The sequence below is a fragment of the Pyrgilauda ruficollis genome, unplaced genomic scaffold, assembly GCF_017590135.1.
Source record: "Pyrgilauda ruficollis isolate IOZ18807 unplaced genomic scaffold, ASM1759013v1 scaffold304, whole genome shotgun sequence".
NCBI lineage: Eukaryota > Metazoa > Chordata > Aves > Passeriformes > Passeridae > Pyrgilauda > Pyrgilauda ruficollis.
The window spans coordinates 140667-156498 of NW_024524423.1; the positions used below are offsets into that span (position 1 = coordinate 140667).

The 15832-nt window shown below is 63.8% G+C and overlaps 1 protein-coding gene across 2 annotated transcripts; it reads left to right on the forward strand.

The window, feature by feature from the left end:
- The first annotated feature begins 5056 nt into the window (after positions 1-5056).
- SP2 (Sp2 transcription factor) lies at positions 5057-14870 on the forward strand. 2 transcript variants are annotated; one of them, XM_041473859.1, is made up of 7 exons: positions 5057-5084; positions 7288-7366; positions 8027-8998; positions 9694-9973; positions 11841-12015; positions 12997-13190; positions 14468-14870. In XM_041473859.1, exons 2-7 carry the CDS (start codon positions 7301-7303, stop codon positions 14566-14568), a joined length of 1788 nt encoding a protein of 595 aa, XP_041329793.1. In that variant the 5' UTR covers positions 5057-5084; positions 7288-7300; the 3' UTR covers positions 14569-14870. The 2 variants fall into 2 exon arrangements, with proteins under 2 accessions (XP_041329793.1, XP_041329792.1); XM_041473858.1 differs by lacking the exon at positions 5057-5084 and adding an exon at positions 6894-7178.
- The last annotated feature ends 962 nt before the right edge of the window (positions 14871-15832 follow it).

Consider the following 15832-nt stretch of genomic DNA (forward strand, 5'->3'; position numbering starts at 1 on the left):
GACCCCGGTGGGCACGGCGGGGGTCCCCAGGCCCCCAAATCCCACGGGAAAAGGCGCAGGTGGCCCCGCGGAGCCGGGACGGGGCTGGCAGCGGCGGGATCGCGGCTGGCGCGTGGGAGCCCGCAGCTCCCGGCGAGCCTGCCGAGCGCCCGGCCGGGCGGAGGGCGCAGCGAGCTCCGCCCTGGCCCCGGGGAGAACTCTCCTGGTTTTCATCATCCCAGCAGGGATGGCTCCGCCGCCGCCGCCACCGAAACGCGGCTGCCTCGTGGGCTGAGCGCGGCCCCACGGCCCCGGGAGGGGCGGCCCGGGTGGGGACAGCGGGATGGGGACACTGGGATGGGGACACTGGGATGGAGACCTGGGATGGGGACACTGGGATGGGAAACTGGGATGGGGACACGGGATGGGGACACTGGGATGGGGACAGCTGGGATGGGAAACTGGGATGGAGACCTGGGATGGGAAACTGGGATGGGGACACGGGATGGGGACTTGGGATGGGGACAGTGGGATGGGAACAGTGGGATGGGGTTCCTGCCATGGGGAGGGGGATCCTTCAATGGGGACCCTGGGATGGGGAGGGGGATCCTGCCGTGGGGGTCCCGGGATGGGAAGGGGCAGGACAAGCAGCTGATGGGTTTCTGGTTGTGCAGAAATGGGGGTGAACACACTCGTGGGGCTCTGTAGGGCACATCTGGGGGGACTGGGGTACAGCTGGGGGGATTGGGGCACAGCCCAACCCCAGGGTCTCACTGTTTTCCCTCTCCTCTGCCTGCCCGGGGGGACCCAGGGCTGTTCCCGTGGCTGCTCCAGCCTGGGGACCCCCGAGCGCTGTTGGGGTTGGGGTGGTGGCTTTGGGCTCCCTGGCTGGCCCTGGGGTCGGGTTGTGGCCACCAACAGCTCTGTGGGGCAGCTCCAGCCATCCCCATCCCAATTCCCATCCCAATCCCAAACCCCGTCCCCATCCCAATCCCCAATTCCAGTCCCCATTCCCATCCCAGTCCCCGTCCCTGCCGTGCCACCACAGGGAACAGGGGCCGTGTCTCCTGGTCCCCAGCTGTCCCTCAGCCACCCTGCGCACATGGCCTGTCCCTGTCCCTTTGTCCCTTGGCTCCAGGGGCTGCTCCCAGAGCTCCCAGAGCTCCCAGTGCTCCCAGTATTCCCAGTGTCCCCAGTGCTCCCAGTATTCCCAGCGCTCCCAGTGCTCCCAGTGCCCCCAGTGCTCCCAGTGTCCCCAGTGCTCCCAGTATTCCCAGCGCCCCCAGTGCTCCCAGTGCAGGACGATCCCAGGCTCTCCCACCGCGGCCATCCCCGCTCCAGGAAGGGGCTGCAGGGTGGGAGGACGTGGGGACACGTGGGGACAGGGACGGGGATCTGGGAGGGCCACGACCACCGCACCCCAAAACCCCCCTGGGACCCTCTGGACCCACCCCAAAACAGAGCCTGGCTGGGATCCTGCTGGGATGGGCAGGAGGAGGCTGTGGAACGGGACTGGGGGCACCGGGATTTGGGTTAAAACCCCCCTGGGACCCTCGGGACCCACCCCAAAACTCAGATCCCGGGCTGGGATCCTGCTGGGATGGGCAGGAGGAGGCTGTGGAACGGGACTGGGGGCACCGGGATTTGGGGTCTGGGGGCTCCTGGAGCCCCCCCAGGCAGAGCTGGGACCACCCAGGGGAGGAATCGCGGCGCATCCCGGGGGGGATCTCCTCCCGCCAGCGAGTGTCTGAAACCCCGAGCCGTGCCTTGAAATTACTGCTAATTACAGAGCTCATTTGCATAAATTATACGGCAAGAGGCAAATGCCGCCAATCCCTCCGAGTGATCAGGCAGCGGGGGGGGACAGAGGGGGGACAGGGGGGTCAGCGCTGTCCCCAGGGGAGGTGCGGATGAGGGGACAGAGGGACGGAGGAGGACACGGCCACCTCCGGGTCCCCGCCAGTCGCACGAGGGCTGAGGAGCAGAGGGACAGCGATGTCCCCCAGACCCCGGGGGGACGCTGGGGGGACAGAGGGACACCCCGACCCCCTGCCAGCCCCGGGTGGGACACTCCCAACCCCCCCGGCTCCGGGAAGGCGGCGATTGCCACCGGGGCCATGGGAGAAATGGGTGAGGGGAGCGCGCCCGTGTCACCGTCCCTGTCCCCGTGCCACAGGGGGTGTCCCGGGGGGTCACAGGGGGTGTCCGGGGGGGTCACAGGGGGTGTCAAAGGGGGGTCACAGGGGGTGTCCGGGGGGTCACACCGGGCTCCGAGCTCATCCCTGTCCCCGAGCACGTCCCTGCGCGCCGCCCCACGCGGGGGGGCCGGTCACACACTCGGGGTGCCGGGGGGGCTGTGCCGGGGGGCTGCGCCGTCTGGGCCGCCCCGTCCCCAGGGGACACCCCGGGGGTGCCCGCGGGCCTCAGACGGGCACAGGCGGAGCTGGCCCGGTCCTCCCCGCGGCTTTTGGGGGGGCCCCAAGCCCAGACGGCCCCGGGGGGGGACGCGGGGGTGGCGGTGAACCTGCCGAGCCCGCGGGGGACCCGGAACTGCTGCAGGTGGCACCGTGGGGACAGTGCCAGGTGAGGGAGGGATGGTGGTGGCACCGGGTGGGCACAGGCTGCGGGGTGGGCACGGTCCTGGGCGGGGGTCACAGCTCCCACGAAGGTGTCACAGTCCCCATGGAGGTGTCACAGTCCCCACGGGGGTGTCCCGGTCCCCCCAGGACACCGCCCCCTCCCCGTCCCCCAGCGGTGCCACCGCGGGACAAGGACGGAGCTCGGGCACAGCTGGCACGGCTGGCACAGCTGGCACCGCTGGCACCGCTGGCACGGCTGGCACGGCGCTGCCCACCCGCTCCCCGCCGGCCTGGCAGAGATCTCTATCGCGATTATCGCGACCGGGCTGCCCCGCCCGGGTCTCGGCGTGCCCGCGGGCGGCGTTTCCTCCGCCGAGCCGGAATTGCTGCCGGGGCTCGACCTCGGCCGCGGAGCCGGCGGCTCGGAGCAGGGCTCAGCGCGATTTTTAATTGGAGTTTTAATTAGTCCCGTGCTAATCTCGCTGCCGTATCTGCGCCCAGCCGGCCCGGCTGTCAGTCAGGGCCTGGGGAAACCGGAACGGCTCCGGCGGGGAGGGGACAGCGACAGCGGGACAGCGGGGACAGGACGGCGGGGACAGGGATGGGGACAGCGGGGACAGGACAGGGACAGCGGGGACAGCGGGGACAGGACAGGGACAGCGGGACAGCGGGGACAGGACAGGGACAGCGGGGACAGGGACAGGGATGGGGACTGGGCCAGCAGCGACAGGCTGTGACTTGTCCCTACAAGCTGTCCCACCCGGGGGGGCCACCCTGTCCCCTCCCTCCCCGCCAGCCCCGGCTGAGCCCGCGGGGACCCCCTGGACCCCTGCTCGGGGTCCCCACCCGGCGTCCCCTCCCTGGAGGGTGGCAGTGCCACGTGGGATGTCCCCGCAGGGGGGTGACAATGCCAGTTCCAGTGTCCCCGCAGCCGGGCCGGTGTCGCGGGTCCCCGCACGGGGGTGACAATGCCACCCGGCTGTCCCCGCAGCTCCGGGTCCCTCTCGGGGTGGCAGGGCCAGCACCGCGGGCCGGTCCCGGTGTCCCCGAGCCGCCGCCCCGTCCCCCGCGTGGCTGTCCCCGAGTGTCCCCGACCCCGCGACCCCCCGGCCGGGCGGGGCGGGCTGGGGGCGGCTCCCCCGGAGCCCGGGGTGGTTTTTGGGGGGTCGGTGAGTAAGCGGAGCGGGCAGGGCGGGCGGGGAGCGGCGGCTGCCCGCAAATGGAGGCCCCGCGGCCACAGACACGGCACAACAAAGCACCGGCAATTATTTGGCTCCAGCGGGAGCTGCCGGGGCCGTGGGGGCTGGAGCCGGCTGGGCACCCCCGGGACCCCCGGGACCCCCGGGCCGGCAGCGCTGAGAGGGTCCCGGGGGGCGCGGGGAGGGTGAGGGACCCCCCCCAGGAGGGGGGGATGGGGTGGTGGGGGTGACCCCCGGCGGGATACTGAGCACAGCCCGGCTTTGGGGATGCCCGTCGCTTTTGGGGACCCCAATTCTGCAAGGGGATTGGGGACCCCTGGCTCTTCTGGCAGCCTGAACACCCCAGAGCTCCCCAAGCGCTCTGAGCCCCCCAAATTTCCAAGGGGATTGGGGACCCCCATCCCTTCTAGCGCCTTGAACACCCCAAAAGCCTCCAAGCGCCCTGAACCCCAAAATCTGCGAGGGGATTGGGGACCCCACCTCTTAGGGAACCCCGGCCCGCGGCGGGACACTGAGCCCCCCGAGCACCCTGAATTGTGGGAGGGCTTGGGGACCCCCCTCCCGCTGAGGCCTGGGGGGAGCTGGGGCACCCCAGGCTCGGCAGGGACCCCCCGAACCCAAACCCCGAACCCACCGTGTCCCCAAACCCACCGTGTCCCCTCCCGGCCGTGTCCCCTCCCCGCGGGCTGGGTCCCTCGGCACCCCCGGATCCCCTCCCCTCCCACCCCGGGGTGCCTCCGGCGGGGGGGGGGGGGCGAGGGGGATCCCCGGGACTCCCCACCCGCCGGGGACCCCCTGACGTCATCCGGCTTCAACCTTTCGGACTCCCCTTTCGCCAATCACAGGCGCAGCTCGTCCGCGGCGAGCTTTCCATTGGCTTATGGATATGTCAATCAAATCACTATGACCAATGATATGGAGTGTTTTGGGCGGGTCACGCCCACGAGGAAGTCCGCCCCCTTCAAGACCTGTCAATCAAACAGCGGATGGGCACAGGCTGTGCTTGCGCCCGTTGGCTGTCTGTGCTGTCAATCAGAGATCTCCCGTGGTATTGGCTCTCCACTGCCGTCCGTCACCTCAGCGCTCCGCTCCCATTGGCGGAGCCATCCCTCCATCACTATCCTTACTGCTCGGCGCAGCTGCCCATCAACCTTTATCCCTCCGCGGATTGGCCACCGTTCCACCATCTCACCACCCATTGGCCAGATCGCAAAGCAGCCGGGCTGCGATTGGTCCAAACCTCCTCTGGGGGCGGGCGCAGCAGGGCGGTGCCCGGCGGAGGAAGATGGCGCCGTGAGCGGGTCGGAGCCGCCGCCGCCCCCGGCCGGTCAGTGCGGGGGGAGCGGGGCCGGGCCGCGGCCGCTGCGGGGCCGCCGGGGCGGGGAGCGAATCTGAGGGGACCCCAGGAGCTGAGGGGACCCCGGAGCTGAGGGGGGACCCCCGGGAGCTGTGGGGACCCCCGGAGCTGAGGGGGGCCCGGATCTGAGGGGACCCCAGGAGCTGAGGGGACCCCGGAGCTGAGGGGACCCCCGGAGCTGAGGGGGGACCCGGAGCTGAGGGGACCCCGGAGCTGAGGGGGGACCCCCGGGAGCTGTGGGGACCCCCGGAGCTGAGGGGGGCCCGGATCTGAGGGGACCCCAGGAGCTGAGGGGACCCCGGAGCTGAGGGGGGCCCGGAGCTGAGGGGACCCCCGGGAGCTGAGGGGACCCCGGAGCTGAGGGGGGCCCGGAGCTGAGGGGACCCCCGGGAGCTGAGGGGACCCCGGGAGCGGGGGGGGGACCCGGAGCTGAGGGGACCCCGGAGCTGAGGGGACCCCCGGGGCTGAGGGGACCCCGGAGCTGAGGGGGGTCCCGGGGATGCTCGGGGGCAGCGAGGCCGGGGCCGGGTCTGGGGGAGGCCGCCCCCGGTTTTTGGGGATTTGGGGAAGGATTCGGGCCGGGTCCCCCTGCGGGATCCTGTTGGGGCTCTTGGGGGGTTCACTGGGCTGGGGATTCCGGGCTCTGGGGGATTCAGGATGGTCCCCAAATTTCTTTTATGGGATTCAGGATGGTTCCCGAATTTCCTGGTGGGATTCATTCCCCTGATGGGATTTGGGATGATTCCCAAATTTCTTTTATGGGATTCAGGATGGTTCCCAAATTTCCTTTATGGGATTCAGGATGGTTGCCAAATTTCCTTATGGAATTCATTTCCCTGATGGGATTTGGGATGATTCCCAAATTTCCTTTATGGGATTCAGGATGGTTGCCAAATTTCCTTATGGGATTCAGGATGGTTGCCAAATTTCCTTATGGAATTCATTGCCCTGATGGGATTCGGGCTGTTTTTCCTGGTGGGATTCATTCCCCTGATGGGATTTGGGATGATTCCCAAATTTCCTTATGGGATTCAGGATGATTCCCAAATTTCCTTATGGGATTCACTGCCCTGATGGGATTCAGGCTGTTTTTCCTGGTGGGATTCATTCCCCTGGTGGCATTCAGGATGATTCCCAGATTTCTCTCATGAGATTCGTTTCCCCGATGGGATTTGGGCTGTTTGTCCTTATGGGATTCATTTCCTTGGGATTCATTCCCCTGGTGGGGTTCGGGATGGTTCCCAGATTTAGGGGGCTCTGCTTCACCACGAGTGGGAAACACACAGAAGGATCACACTGGGCATTAATGTCCCAATTTATTTCTCTGGGAAAATGGGATTTCTCTAGGGAGAATGGAATTTCTTTAGGGAAAGGGGGATTTTTCCAGGGAAAATGGGATTTCTCCAGGAAAAATGGGATCTCCCTGGCCGGGATCTGGCTCCTCCCAGGCCGGCTCAGCCCCGCTCGGATTCGCACTCGGGGCTGTTGATCCTCAGCTCTGCCCTAAATTCCGATGGAGGGGAGGGAACAGCCACTCAGAATCCCCAAAAAACGAGAATATTTCAGGCTGGGAATGGCAACATTTGGGGCTGAGAGGAAGAAGATTTCAGGCTGGGAATGGGAAGATTTCTGGGTGGAACTGGGGGGATTTCAGGCTGTGAACAAGAAGATTTCAGGCTGGGAATGGGAAGATTTAGGGCTGGGATTGGCAACATTTGGGGCTGGGAATGGGAAGATTTAGGGCTGGGATTGGGAAGATTTGGGGCTGGGAATGGGAAGATTCGGGGCTGTGAACAAGAAGATTTTCAGGCCAGGAATGGGAAGATTTGGGGCTGGGAAGATTTTGGTTGGAGCCAGGGAGATCTCGGCTCTCTGGGCCCACCTGCTTTGAAGTTGGGCCCTGCCAGTTTTGGGGAGCTGCTCCTTCCAGCCGAGGCTGTGCTGGAATTCAGGAAAACGAGGGGAAACCCCGGAATGCTCCTTGGGGTTTCCCTTGGGAACCAAACAAAGACCAAACCCCGGGGAGGAGGTGACGCAGCGTGGGGGGCAGCCCCGCAGCGTGAGGTGGGATGGTTTTGGGGGGACTTTGGGGGACACCAGGCAGATCGCTTGGGGTCAGAGCCTTGGGCTGGGCTCCCTGAGGAGCTGATCCCTCCCTGCTCTGTCCCCACAGCTCGAGGGACAGCATGGCTGCCACTGCTGCTGTCAGCCCCAGTGAATACCTGCAGCCCGCCGCCGCCGCCGCCGCCCAGGTGAGCCCAGCCCCTCCTGGGGGACAGCAGCAGCCGGGGGGCAGGACAGCCCCTGCAGCCTCGGGGGGGCTCGTTCCCACTCCTGAGCCCGCTGTTGTTCCTGCCCCCGAGCATCTCTGATGTTCCCAGCCGATACCTCGGCGTGGGATATCGAGATAGTGGGATTTGAGCTGCCTGTGATGTTCCAAGGGGGAATCCCAGGAAGTTCCCAGGATGTCCGCAGCTTTAGGATGGTTTAAGGGTGGTTTCAAGCTTTAGGATGGTTTCAAGCTTTAGGATGGTTTTAAGGACACAAGGATGGGGTTTAAAAGGATTTAGGGACACAGGGATGGGATCTCAAATGTCACCACTGCTGAAAGCACTGGGAGCTGGACATCAGCAGGAATTCCTTCACAGAAAAATTGGGAACTGGGATGATCTGCCCAGAAAGGTGGTGGAGTCACCTGGGGGTGTTTAAGGAGAGACTGGAGGTGGCCCTCAGTGCCATGCTGGGTGTGACAAAGTGTCCCCCAGGTCAGAATGGACAATCCCAGAGATCCTTTCCCAACTCATTTATTGGGGAACTCCGCCACACGCGGGTAATTAATCAGCTCCCTTAATCAGGGCTGTGTGGCGAGCTGTTCCTGCGGGTGCTTGGCGCTGACTGCCCTCTCTCCCCAGGACTCCCAGCCCTCTCCCCTGGCCCTGCTGGCAGCCACATGCAGCAAGATCGGTCCCCCCGCCGTGGAAGCCGCCGCGGCGCCGCCGGCGCCTCCGCAGCCCGCCCCTCGCAAGCTGGTGCCCATCAAACCCGCCCCGCTGCCCCTGGGCTCGGCCAAGAGCAGCATCGGCATCCTGTCCTCCAAAGGGAACCTCTTCCAGATCCAGGGCTCCCAGGTGGGCGCCTCCTACCCCGGGGGGCAGCTGGTTTTCGCCATCCAGAACGCGGCCGTGCTCAACAAAGGCTCGCGCTCCTCCTCCTCCTCCTCCTCCTCCTCCTCCTCCTCGTCTTCCTCCTCCAACATCCAGTACCAGGCGGTGCCGCAGCTGCAGCCCGGCGGGGCTCAGACCATCCAGGTGCAGCCTAACCAGATCCAGATCATCCCAGGCACCAACCAGGCCATCCTCACGCCCTCCTCTTCCTCGCACAAGCCCGTGCCCATCAAGCCGGCCCCGGCGCAGAAGGCGGCGGCGGGATCGGGATCGGCCGGCGTGGTCAAACTGCCCGGGGGTGGCAACGTCACCCTGACCCTGCCCGTCAACAACCTGGTGAGCCCCGAGGCTGGGCAGGCCCAGCTGCTCACGGACAGCCCTTCCAAACCCGGCAAGAAGCCTCGCAAAAAGGCCCCGTCCCCCGGGCAGCCCGCCGCCGTGGCCGTGGCCGAGCAGGTGGAGACGGTGCTGATCGAGACCACGGCCGAGAACATCATCCAGGCTGGCAACAACCTGCTGATCGTGCAGAGCCCCGGCTCGGGCCAGCCGGCCGTGGTGCAGCAGGTGCAGGTGGTGCAGCCCAAGCAGGAGTCGCAGGTGGTGCAGATCCCGCAGCAGGCGCTGCGCGTGGTGCAGGCGGCCTCGGCCACGCTGCCCACCGTGCCCCAGAAATCCTCCCAGAACTTCCAGATCCAGGCGGCCGAGCCCACCCCCACCCAGGTACAGCCTCCTTGGAATCTTCTCCCCGTTGTTCTCCTCTGGTTCTCACTCGGGATTGAGGAGCTGGGGGGTTTTGTGAGATATTCCCAGTTTGGAGTTTGGTTTAGGCATTGCTGAGTGGATTCTTGGAGGTTGGGAGTGCAGCCTTTCCCTCTGCAGGGATTTAGGAACTGTTGTTCCTCTCTGATCCTCCCCCAGGATTGAGGAGCTGGGGGGTTTTGTGAGATATTCCCAGTTTGGAGTCTGGTTTAGGCATTGCTCAGTGGAGGTTGAGAGTGCAGCCATGCCCTCTGCAGGGATTTAGGAGCTCCAGCTGCTTTGATAGGATATGGAGGAGCTCAGTGTGCCAGAGCTGGGGCTGGGATGAGCCAGCCTGCTGGGAGCTCCTGTGTCACCACGGGAGGTGGGAGAGGCGTTGGTGTCTTTGTGTTGCCTTGTGCAAAACCCAGGAGCTTTCTCCTTTCCCCAGGGATCCCGCAGAGGTCCAGATTCACTTCCCAGTGCGGGTGGGGAGGGGCTGGGCTGCATTTCCCAGACAAGCTGTGACTTCCCCATCCCTTCGAGTGTCCAAGCCCAGCAGAAGGAAGTTAAAACAACCTCCAAAACCCCACCAAGCCAACCCCACCCACCACCCCGAGCTGCGCGCGCCCATCCCACCGCCCCGAAGCCCACCTGTGCTCCCTGCTCCCCCGCAGGTTTACTTCAAGACGCCGTCTGGCGAGCTGCAGACCGTGCTGCTGCAGGAGGCCTCCTCGCTGCCGGTGGCCCCGGCGCCGGGCGCGTCCTGCGGCAGCCCCGGGCCCGGCCGCAGGGCGGCCCCGCGCAAGGAGCGGCCGCTGCCCAAGATCGCCCCCGCCGGGGGAATCCTGAGCCTGAGCGCGGCGCAGCTGGCAGCAGCTGCCCAGGCCATGCAGACCATCAACATCAACGGCGTGCAGGTGCAGGGCGTGCCCGTCACCATCACCAACAGCGCAGGTGGGTGGCACGGCGGGACGGGGCGGGTGGCAGGGGGTGGGCAGCTCCCTGAGCTTCCCGAGGAGGGGAGGGCACTAAAACAGGTCAGATCAGATTAAAACAGATCCCTCGTGCTCCTGAGGGGGACAGGGACAGTGGGCAGCTGCCTGAGCTTCCTCAGGATGGGAATGTGCAAGGAAATCCTCACCAGATCAGATCAGATCCCTTGTGCTCCTGAGGGGAACAGGGACGGTGGGCAGCTGCCTGAGCTCCCTGAGCTTCCTGAGGATGGGATGTCCTTAAAACAGATCAGATCAGATTAAAACAGATCCCTCGTGCTCCTGAGGGGGACAGGGACAGTGGGCAGCTGCCTGAGCTTCCTCAGGATGGGAATGTGCAATGGAATCCCCCCTTGATCAGATCAGATCAGGTCAGATCCCTCGTGCTCCTGAGGGACATAGGGACAGTGGGCAGCTCCCCGAGCTTCCCAAAGATGGGATGTCCCCAGATCAGATCAGATCTGATCCCTCGTGTCCCCAGGGGCTCTGCAGTGTCAGCACGTTCTGCAGTCGCTCCCACAAGCCAGGAGTGTTTCCCAAAGTGTCTCTGGGTGACTCCAAGCACATCCTGGAGAGCTGTGGGTGACAGGGATGGCTGCCTGCCCAACCCGGCCGTGCCAAGCTGCAGGAAGCACCTGAGGTTTCCTGGAGCTGGAACATCTCCCTTGGATCCCATTCCAGATCCCATTCCAGATCCCCATCCCCTGGAACATCCTCTGCACACTGGGAACAAGGAGCTCTCCCAAGCTCCCAAACCCAGGAGGGGCACATTGACACACCCAGCTCCATTTTTCCAGCTCCACATTCAGGGATCAGCATTCCAGGAGTGAACCCCTCACTCCAGGGAGTGAACCCCTCACTCCAGAGGTCAGCATTCCAGGAGTGAACCCCTCACTCCAGGGAGTGAACCCCTCACTCCAGAGCTCTCCCTGAACCCCAAACCAGCCGGGCACGGCCCGGTGCTCCCAGTCCCAGGAGTGTCACGTCCCTGCAGCCACCCTGTCCCCGTCCAGGGCCAGCCCTGTCCCCGGGAGCCGAGGGAGGGAGCTGTGTGTGCGGGCACTTTTACCTCGGGGCTGAGATCAGCCCAGCCCTTTGTGCCCCGGCACTCGGCTCCTCCTCGCCAGGCGTCAGCAGAATTCCCACTCTGCTGCCCTCCCAGGACTGCCTTTGGAGGGGGGGTCGGATTTATTTAGACACTCCAATTACCCTGGAGGGGACCGGCAGGACGTGCTGCCCGCGGCCGAGCCGAGCCGGGCTCAGCCGGGACATTCCCCCTGCTCCATCCCTGCCTTGGCGCTTCCTGCCGGCTCCTCGCTCTGCCTGCTCTCCCTCCCTGCTGCCTCTGCTCCTCCGCTGCCAGCCCTTGTCCTTCCCCTCCTCCTCCTCGTCCTGCTGCTGCCCTGGGAGCAGCGATCCCAATCCCAATCCCGATCCCGATCCCGATCCCCACCCCGCTTGCTGACGCTGACCCCGTCTTCTTCTTTGCAGCGCCTGTCGCGGCTGCCCGGGACGCCCGAGCCTGGAGCGGCCCTTAGGCTGCTGGGTAAGTCCCGTTTTTTTGCTCAATATATTGCACGTTTTTTCAAAGTTTCTTTTTTGTTTCCTCTTTGAGCCCTTTTTTTTCCCCGCCCCCCTAAAAGGGTCGAAAACTTTTTTGAAAACTTTGAAAAACCGCACAGTATATTCAGAAAAAAGGGACTTACCGGGAGAGGCACGTGGCAAAGGGGGCTGTGCTGCATGCGGGGATCAGTTCGGGCTATTCCCTGCTCCAGAGGAATGGGAGAAGCATGGATGGAGCCTGACTGTCCCTCTTCCCTTCTCCCCAGGCCAGCAGCAGCTGACGGTGCAGAACGTGTCCGGCAACAACGTGACCATCAGCGGGCTGAGCCCCACCCAGATCCAGCTGCAGATGGAGCAGGCGCTGTCCGGGGACATCCAGCCGGGCGAGAAGAGGAGGAGGATGGCCTGCACCTGCCCCAACTGCAAGGACGGCGACAAGCGGTGGGTTCTGAGAGTGGGAAGGGCTCATCCCGCTGGGATCCGCCTCTCCCGGGCGTGGTTCATCCCTCTGGATCCGCCTCTCCCGGGTTTAACCCAGAGCCGTTCATCCCGCTGGGATCCGCCTGTCCCGGGTTTAACCCAGAGCCGTTCATCCCTCCGGATCCGCCTCTCCCGGTATAACCTGGAGCGGTTTATCCCTCCGGATCCGCCTGTCCCGGGTTTAACCCAGAGCGGTTTATCCCTCCGGATCCGCCTCTCCCGGGCGTGGCTCATCCCTCTGGATCCGCCTCTCCCGGGTTTAACCCAGAGCGGTTCATCCCTCCGGATCCGCCTCTCCCGGTATAACCTGGAGCGGTTTATCCCTCTAGATCTGCCTGTCCCGGGTCTAACCCAGAGCGGTTTATCCCTCTGTATCCGCCTCTCCTGGGCGTGGCTCATCCCTCCGGCCCCGCCTCTCCCGGAACAGCCCAGAGCGGTTCATCCCTCCGGCTCTACCTCTCCCGGGTCTAACCCGGAGCGGTTCATCCCTCCGGATCCTCCTGTCCCGGGTTTAACCCAGGGCGGTTCATCCCTCCGGATCCGCCTGTCCTGGGTTTAACCCAGAGCGGTTCATCCCTCCGGATCCGCCTCTCCTGGGAGTGACTCATCCCGCTTGGATCCGCCTTTCCCGGGCTAACCAGAGCGGTTCATCCCTCCGGCCCCGCCTGTCCCGGGCGTGGCTCATCGCTCCGGCTCCACCTTTCCGAGAATAACACGGCGCGGTTCATCCCTCCCGCTCCCCCTCTCCCGGCTCTAACCCGGAGCGGTTCGTCCCTCCTGCTCCCCCTCTCCCGGAATAACCCGGCGCGGTTCGTGCCTCCGGCTCCTCCTTTCCTGGAATAACCCGGCGCGGTTCATCCCTCCCGCTCCCCCTCTCCCGGCTCTAACCCGCGCGGTTCGTGCCTCCGGCTCCTGTCGGGCTGAGCACGCCTCTCCCCGCAGGCCGGGCGATCCCGGGAAGAAGAAGCACATCTGCCACATCCCCGAGTGCGGGCGGACGTTCCGCAAGACGTCGCTGCTGCGGGCGCACGTGCGGCTGCACACGGGCGAGCGGCCCTTCGTGTGCAACTGGGTGTTCTGCGGCAAGCGCTTCACGCGCTCCGACGAGCTGCAGCGGCACGCGCGCACGCACACAGGTCTGCACCCCCGGGTACCCCCTGTGCCCGGGGCAGAGCCCCCACACAGGGCTGGGGTATCCCTGGGGTATCCCCCGTGTCCAGGGAAGAGCCCCCAGTAGGGCTGAGGTATCCCCTGTGTCCGGGGCAGAGCCCCCACTCAGGGCTGGGGTATCCCTGCAGGGTCCCTGTTCCCAAGGAACCCCCACACAGGGCTGGGATATCCCCCATTCCCAGGGCAGCACCCCCACACAGAGCTGGGATATCCCAGGATATCTGTCCCCCATTCCCAGGGCAGCACCCCCAAACAGATCTGGGATATCCCAGGATATCTATCCCCCATTCCCAGGGCAGCACCCCCACACAGGGCTGGGATATCCCAGGATATCTGTCCCCCATTCCCAGGGCAGCTCCCCCAGCTCCTGCCCTGGCTGCTCACAGCTCTGGGATCCCCCTGGGGCATTCCCCATTCCCAAGGACCCCTCCCCAAATCCCACCCTGGAGCCCTGGGAGGATGGGACCCCCCGAGTTTTGTCTGGGGTTGGAGTTTTGGGAGGCATTGGAGGGATTTTGGGGTGGTCTCTGCTGCTTTTGGGATGTCCCAGTACCTGAGGTGTCCTGGGAAGGGATGGGGACACCATGGGGACATGTCCTGGGGGTGTCACCATGACCCCAAGAGCCACAGGGGAGCGCAGGGCTCATCTGGGACCACCATAAATCGTCTTGGGGTTCAAAGTGCTGGGAGGGGCTGGAGGATTTTGGGGTGGGGGGTCTCTGCTGCTCGGGTGACAGAGGTGTCCTGGGAAGCGATGGGGACACCATGGGGACATGTCCTGGGGGTGTCACCATGCCAGCAGCCACTGGGATGACCTGGGCAGGTTCTCCCTGGTTTCTGGGGGGCACTGGAGGGTTTTGGGGGGTCTGTGGTGACAGGTTTAACGGGGACATCAAGGGGACATGTCCTGGGGGTGTCACCACGCCCTTGGGAGCCACTGGGATGACCCTGGGCAGGTTGTGCCTGGGTTCTGGGGACACTGGAGGGTTTTGGGGGGTCTGTGGTGACAGGAAGGGGATGGGGACATCAAGGGGACATGTCCTGGGGGTGTCACCACCCCAGCAGCCACTGGGATGACCTGGGCAGGTTGTGCCTGGGTTCTGGGGACACTGGAGGGTTTTGGGGGGTCTCTGGTGACAGGTTTAACGGGGACATGCCCTGGGGGTGTCCCCAGCTCCCTGCCCTGGCCTGGCTGTCCCTGCGGGTGCCCCAGGTGCCCCCCTGAGCGTCCCCTCTCCCGCAGGTGACAAACGCTTCGAGTGCGCGCAGTGCCAGAAACGCTTCATGCGCTCCGACCACCTGACCAAGCACTACAAGACACACCTGGTCACCAAGAACCTGTAGGGGGGACAGCCCCCCGCTGCCCCCCGCCGCAGCACTCCGGGGAGGGACCCTGGCCACGTCCCGGCCCTCCCAACCGCGCTCAGCACCCCAAAATCGGGCTGGGGGTGTCCCGGGGACCTCGGGGGGTCACCCAGAGCCTCCCTGGGACCCCACGGGTTTAGGGGGTCACCAGAGCCCCCCAGACCATCCCCTGTGACCCCACAGGCTCAGGGGTGACCCTCAGGTTTAGGGGGTGACCCACAGCTCCCCTGTGACCCCACATGTTCATGGGGTCACCCAGAGTCCCCCCTGTGACCCCACAGGCTCAGGGGTGACCCTCAGGTTTGAGGAGCGCGTTGCCTTACCCCGGCCCGTGATCATGAGTGCTTTTTTATCTGTTTCATCCCTGGGTTTCTCCCAAAACTCAGCTCTTGCCCTTCCCCCCCTCACGGCCAATTCCTCTCTCCCGGTTTTTCTTTCCGAGCAACGTTGGCGTTTCCCTGTTCTTTTTTTGGTTTTTTTTTTTTTTAATTTTTCCCCTTTTTCCTTCCTTTTTTTTTTTAATTTTCCCCCTTTTTTCTTATTTTTTATTTTTCCCCTTTTCCTTCCCTTTTATTCTTTTTCCCCCTTTTTCCTTCCTTATTTTTTATTTTCCCCTTCTTCCTTATTTTTTCTTTTCCCCCCCTTTTTCCTTCCTTATTTGTTATTTTCCCCTTCTTCCTTCCTTTTTTTTTTATTTTCCACCCTTTTCCTTCCTTATTTTTTCTTTTTCCTCTTTTTCCTTCCCTTATTTCTTATTTTCCCCTTTTCCCTTCCTTATTTTTTCTTTTTCTCCTTTTCCCTTTCTTATTTTTCCCTTTTTCTTTCCTTTTTTTATTTTATTTTCCCCTTTTCCCTTCCTTATTTTTTCTTTTTCTCCTTTTTCCTTTCTTATTTTCCCCTTTTTCCTTCCTTTTTTATTTTTCCCCTTTTTCCTTTCTTATCTTTTTTTCTCCTTTTTCCCTTATTTTTTTTTTCCCTTTTTCCTTACTTTTCCCCCTTTTTCCTTCCCTTTTTTTCTTTTCCCCCTTTCCCTTCCGTTATTTCCAGTTCCCTTTCCCCTCCCTGCGCGGGTGTACAGTGTACATTGTATCATAGATTCTATTGCTCTGGAGCTTTTAAATTAAACTGCAATTTCCGTTTCCCGCGGGCTCCGCGCCCCTCAGCATTCCCGGGGCGCGGATCCGGCCGCGGAGCCGAGCCGGGAACGGGGAAAACGGGGGAAAACGGGGGAAAACGGGGATGG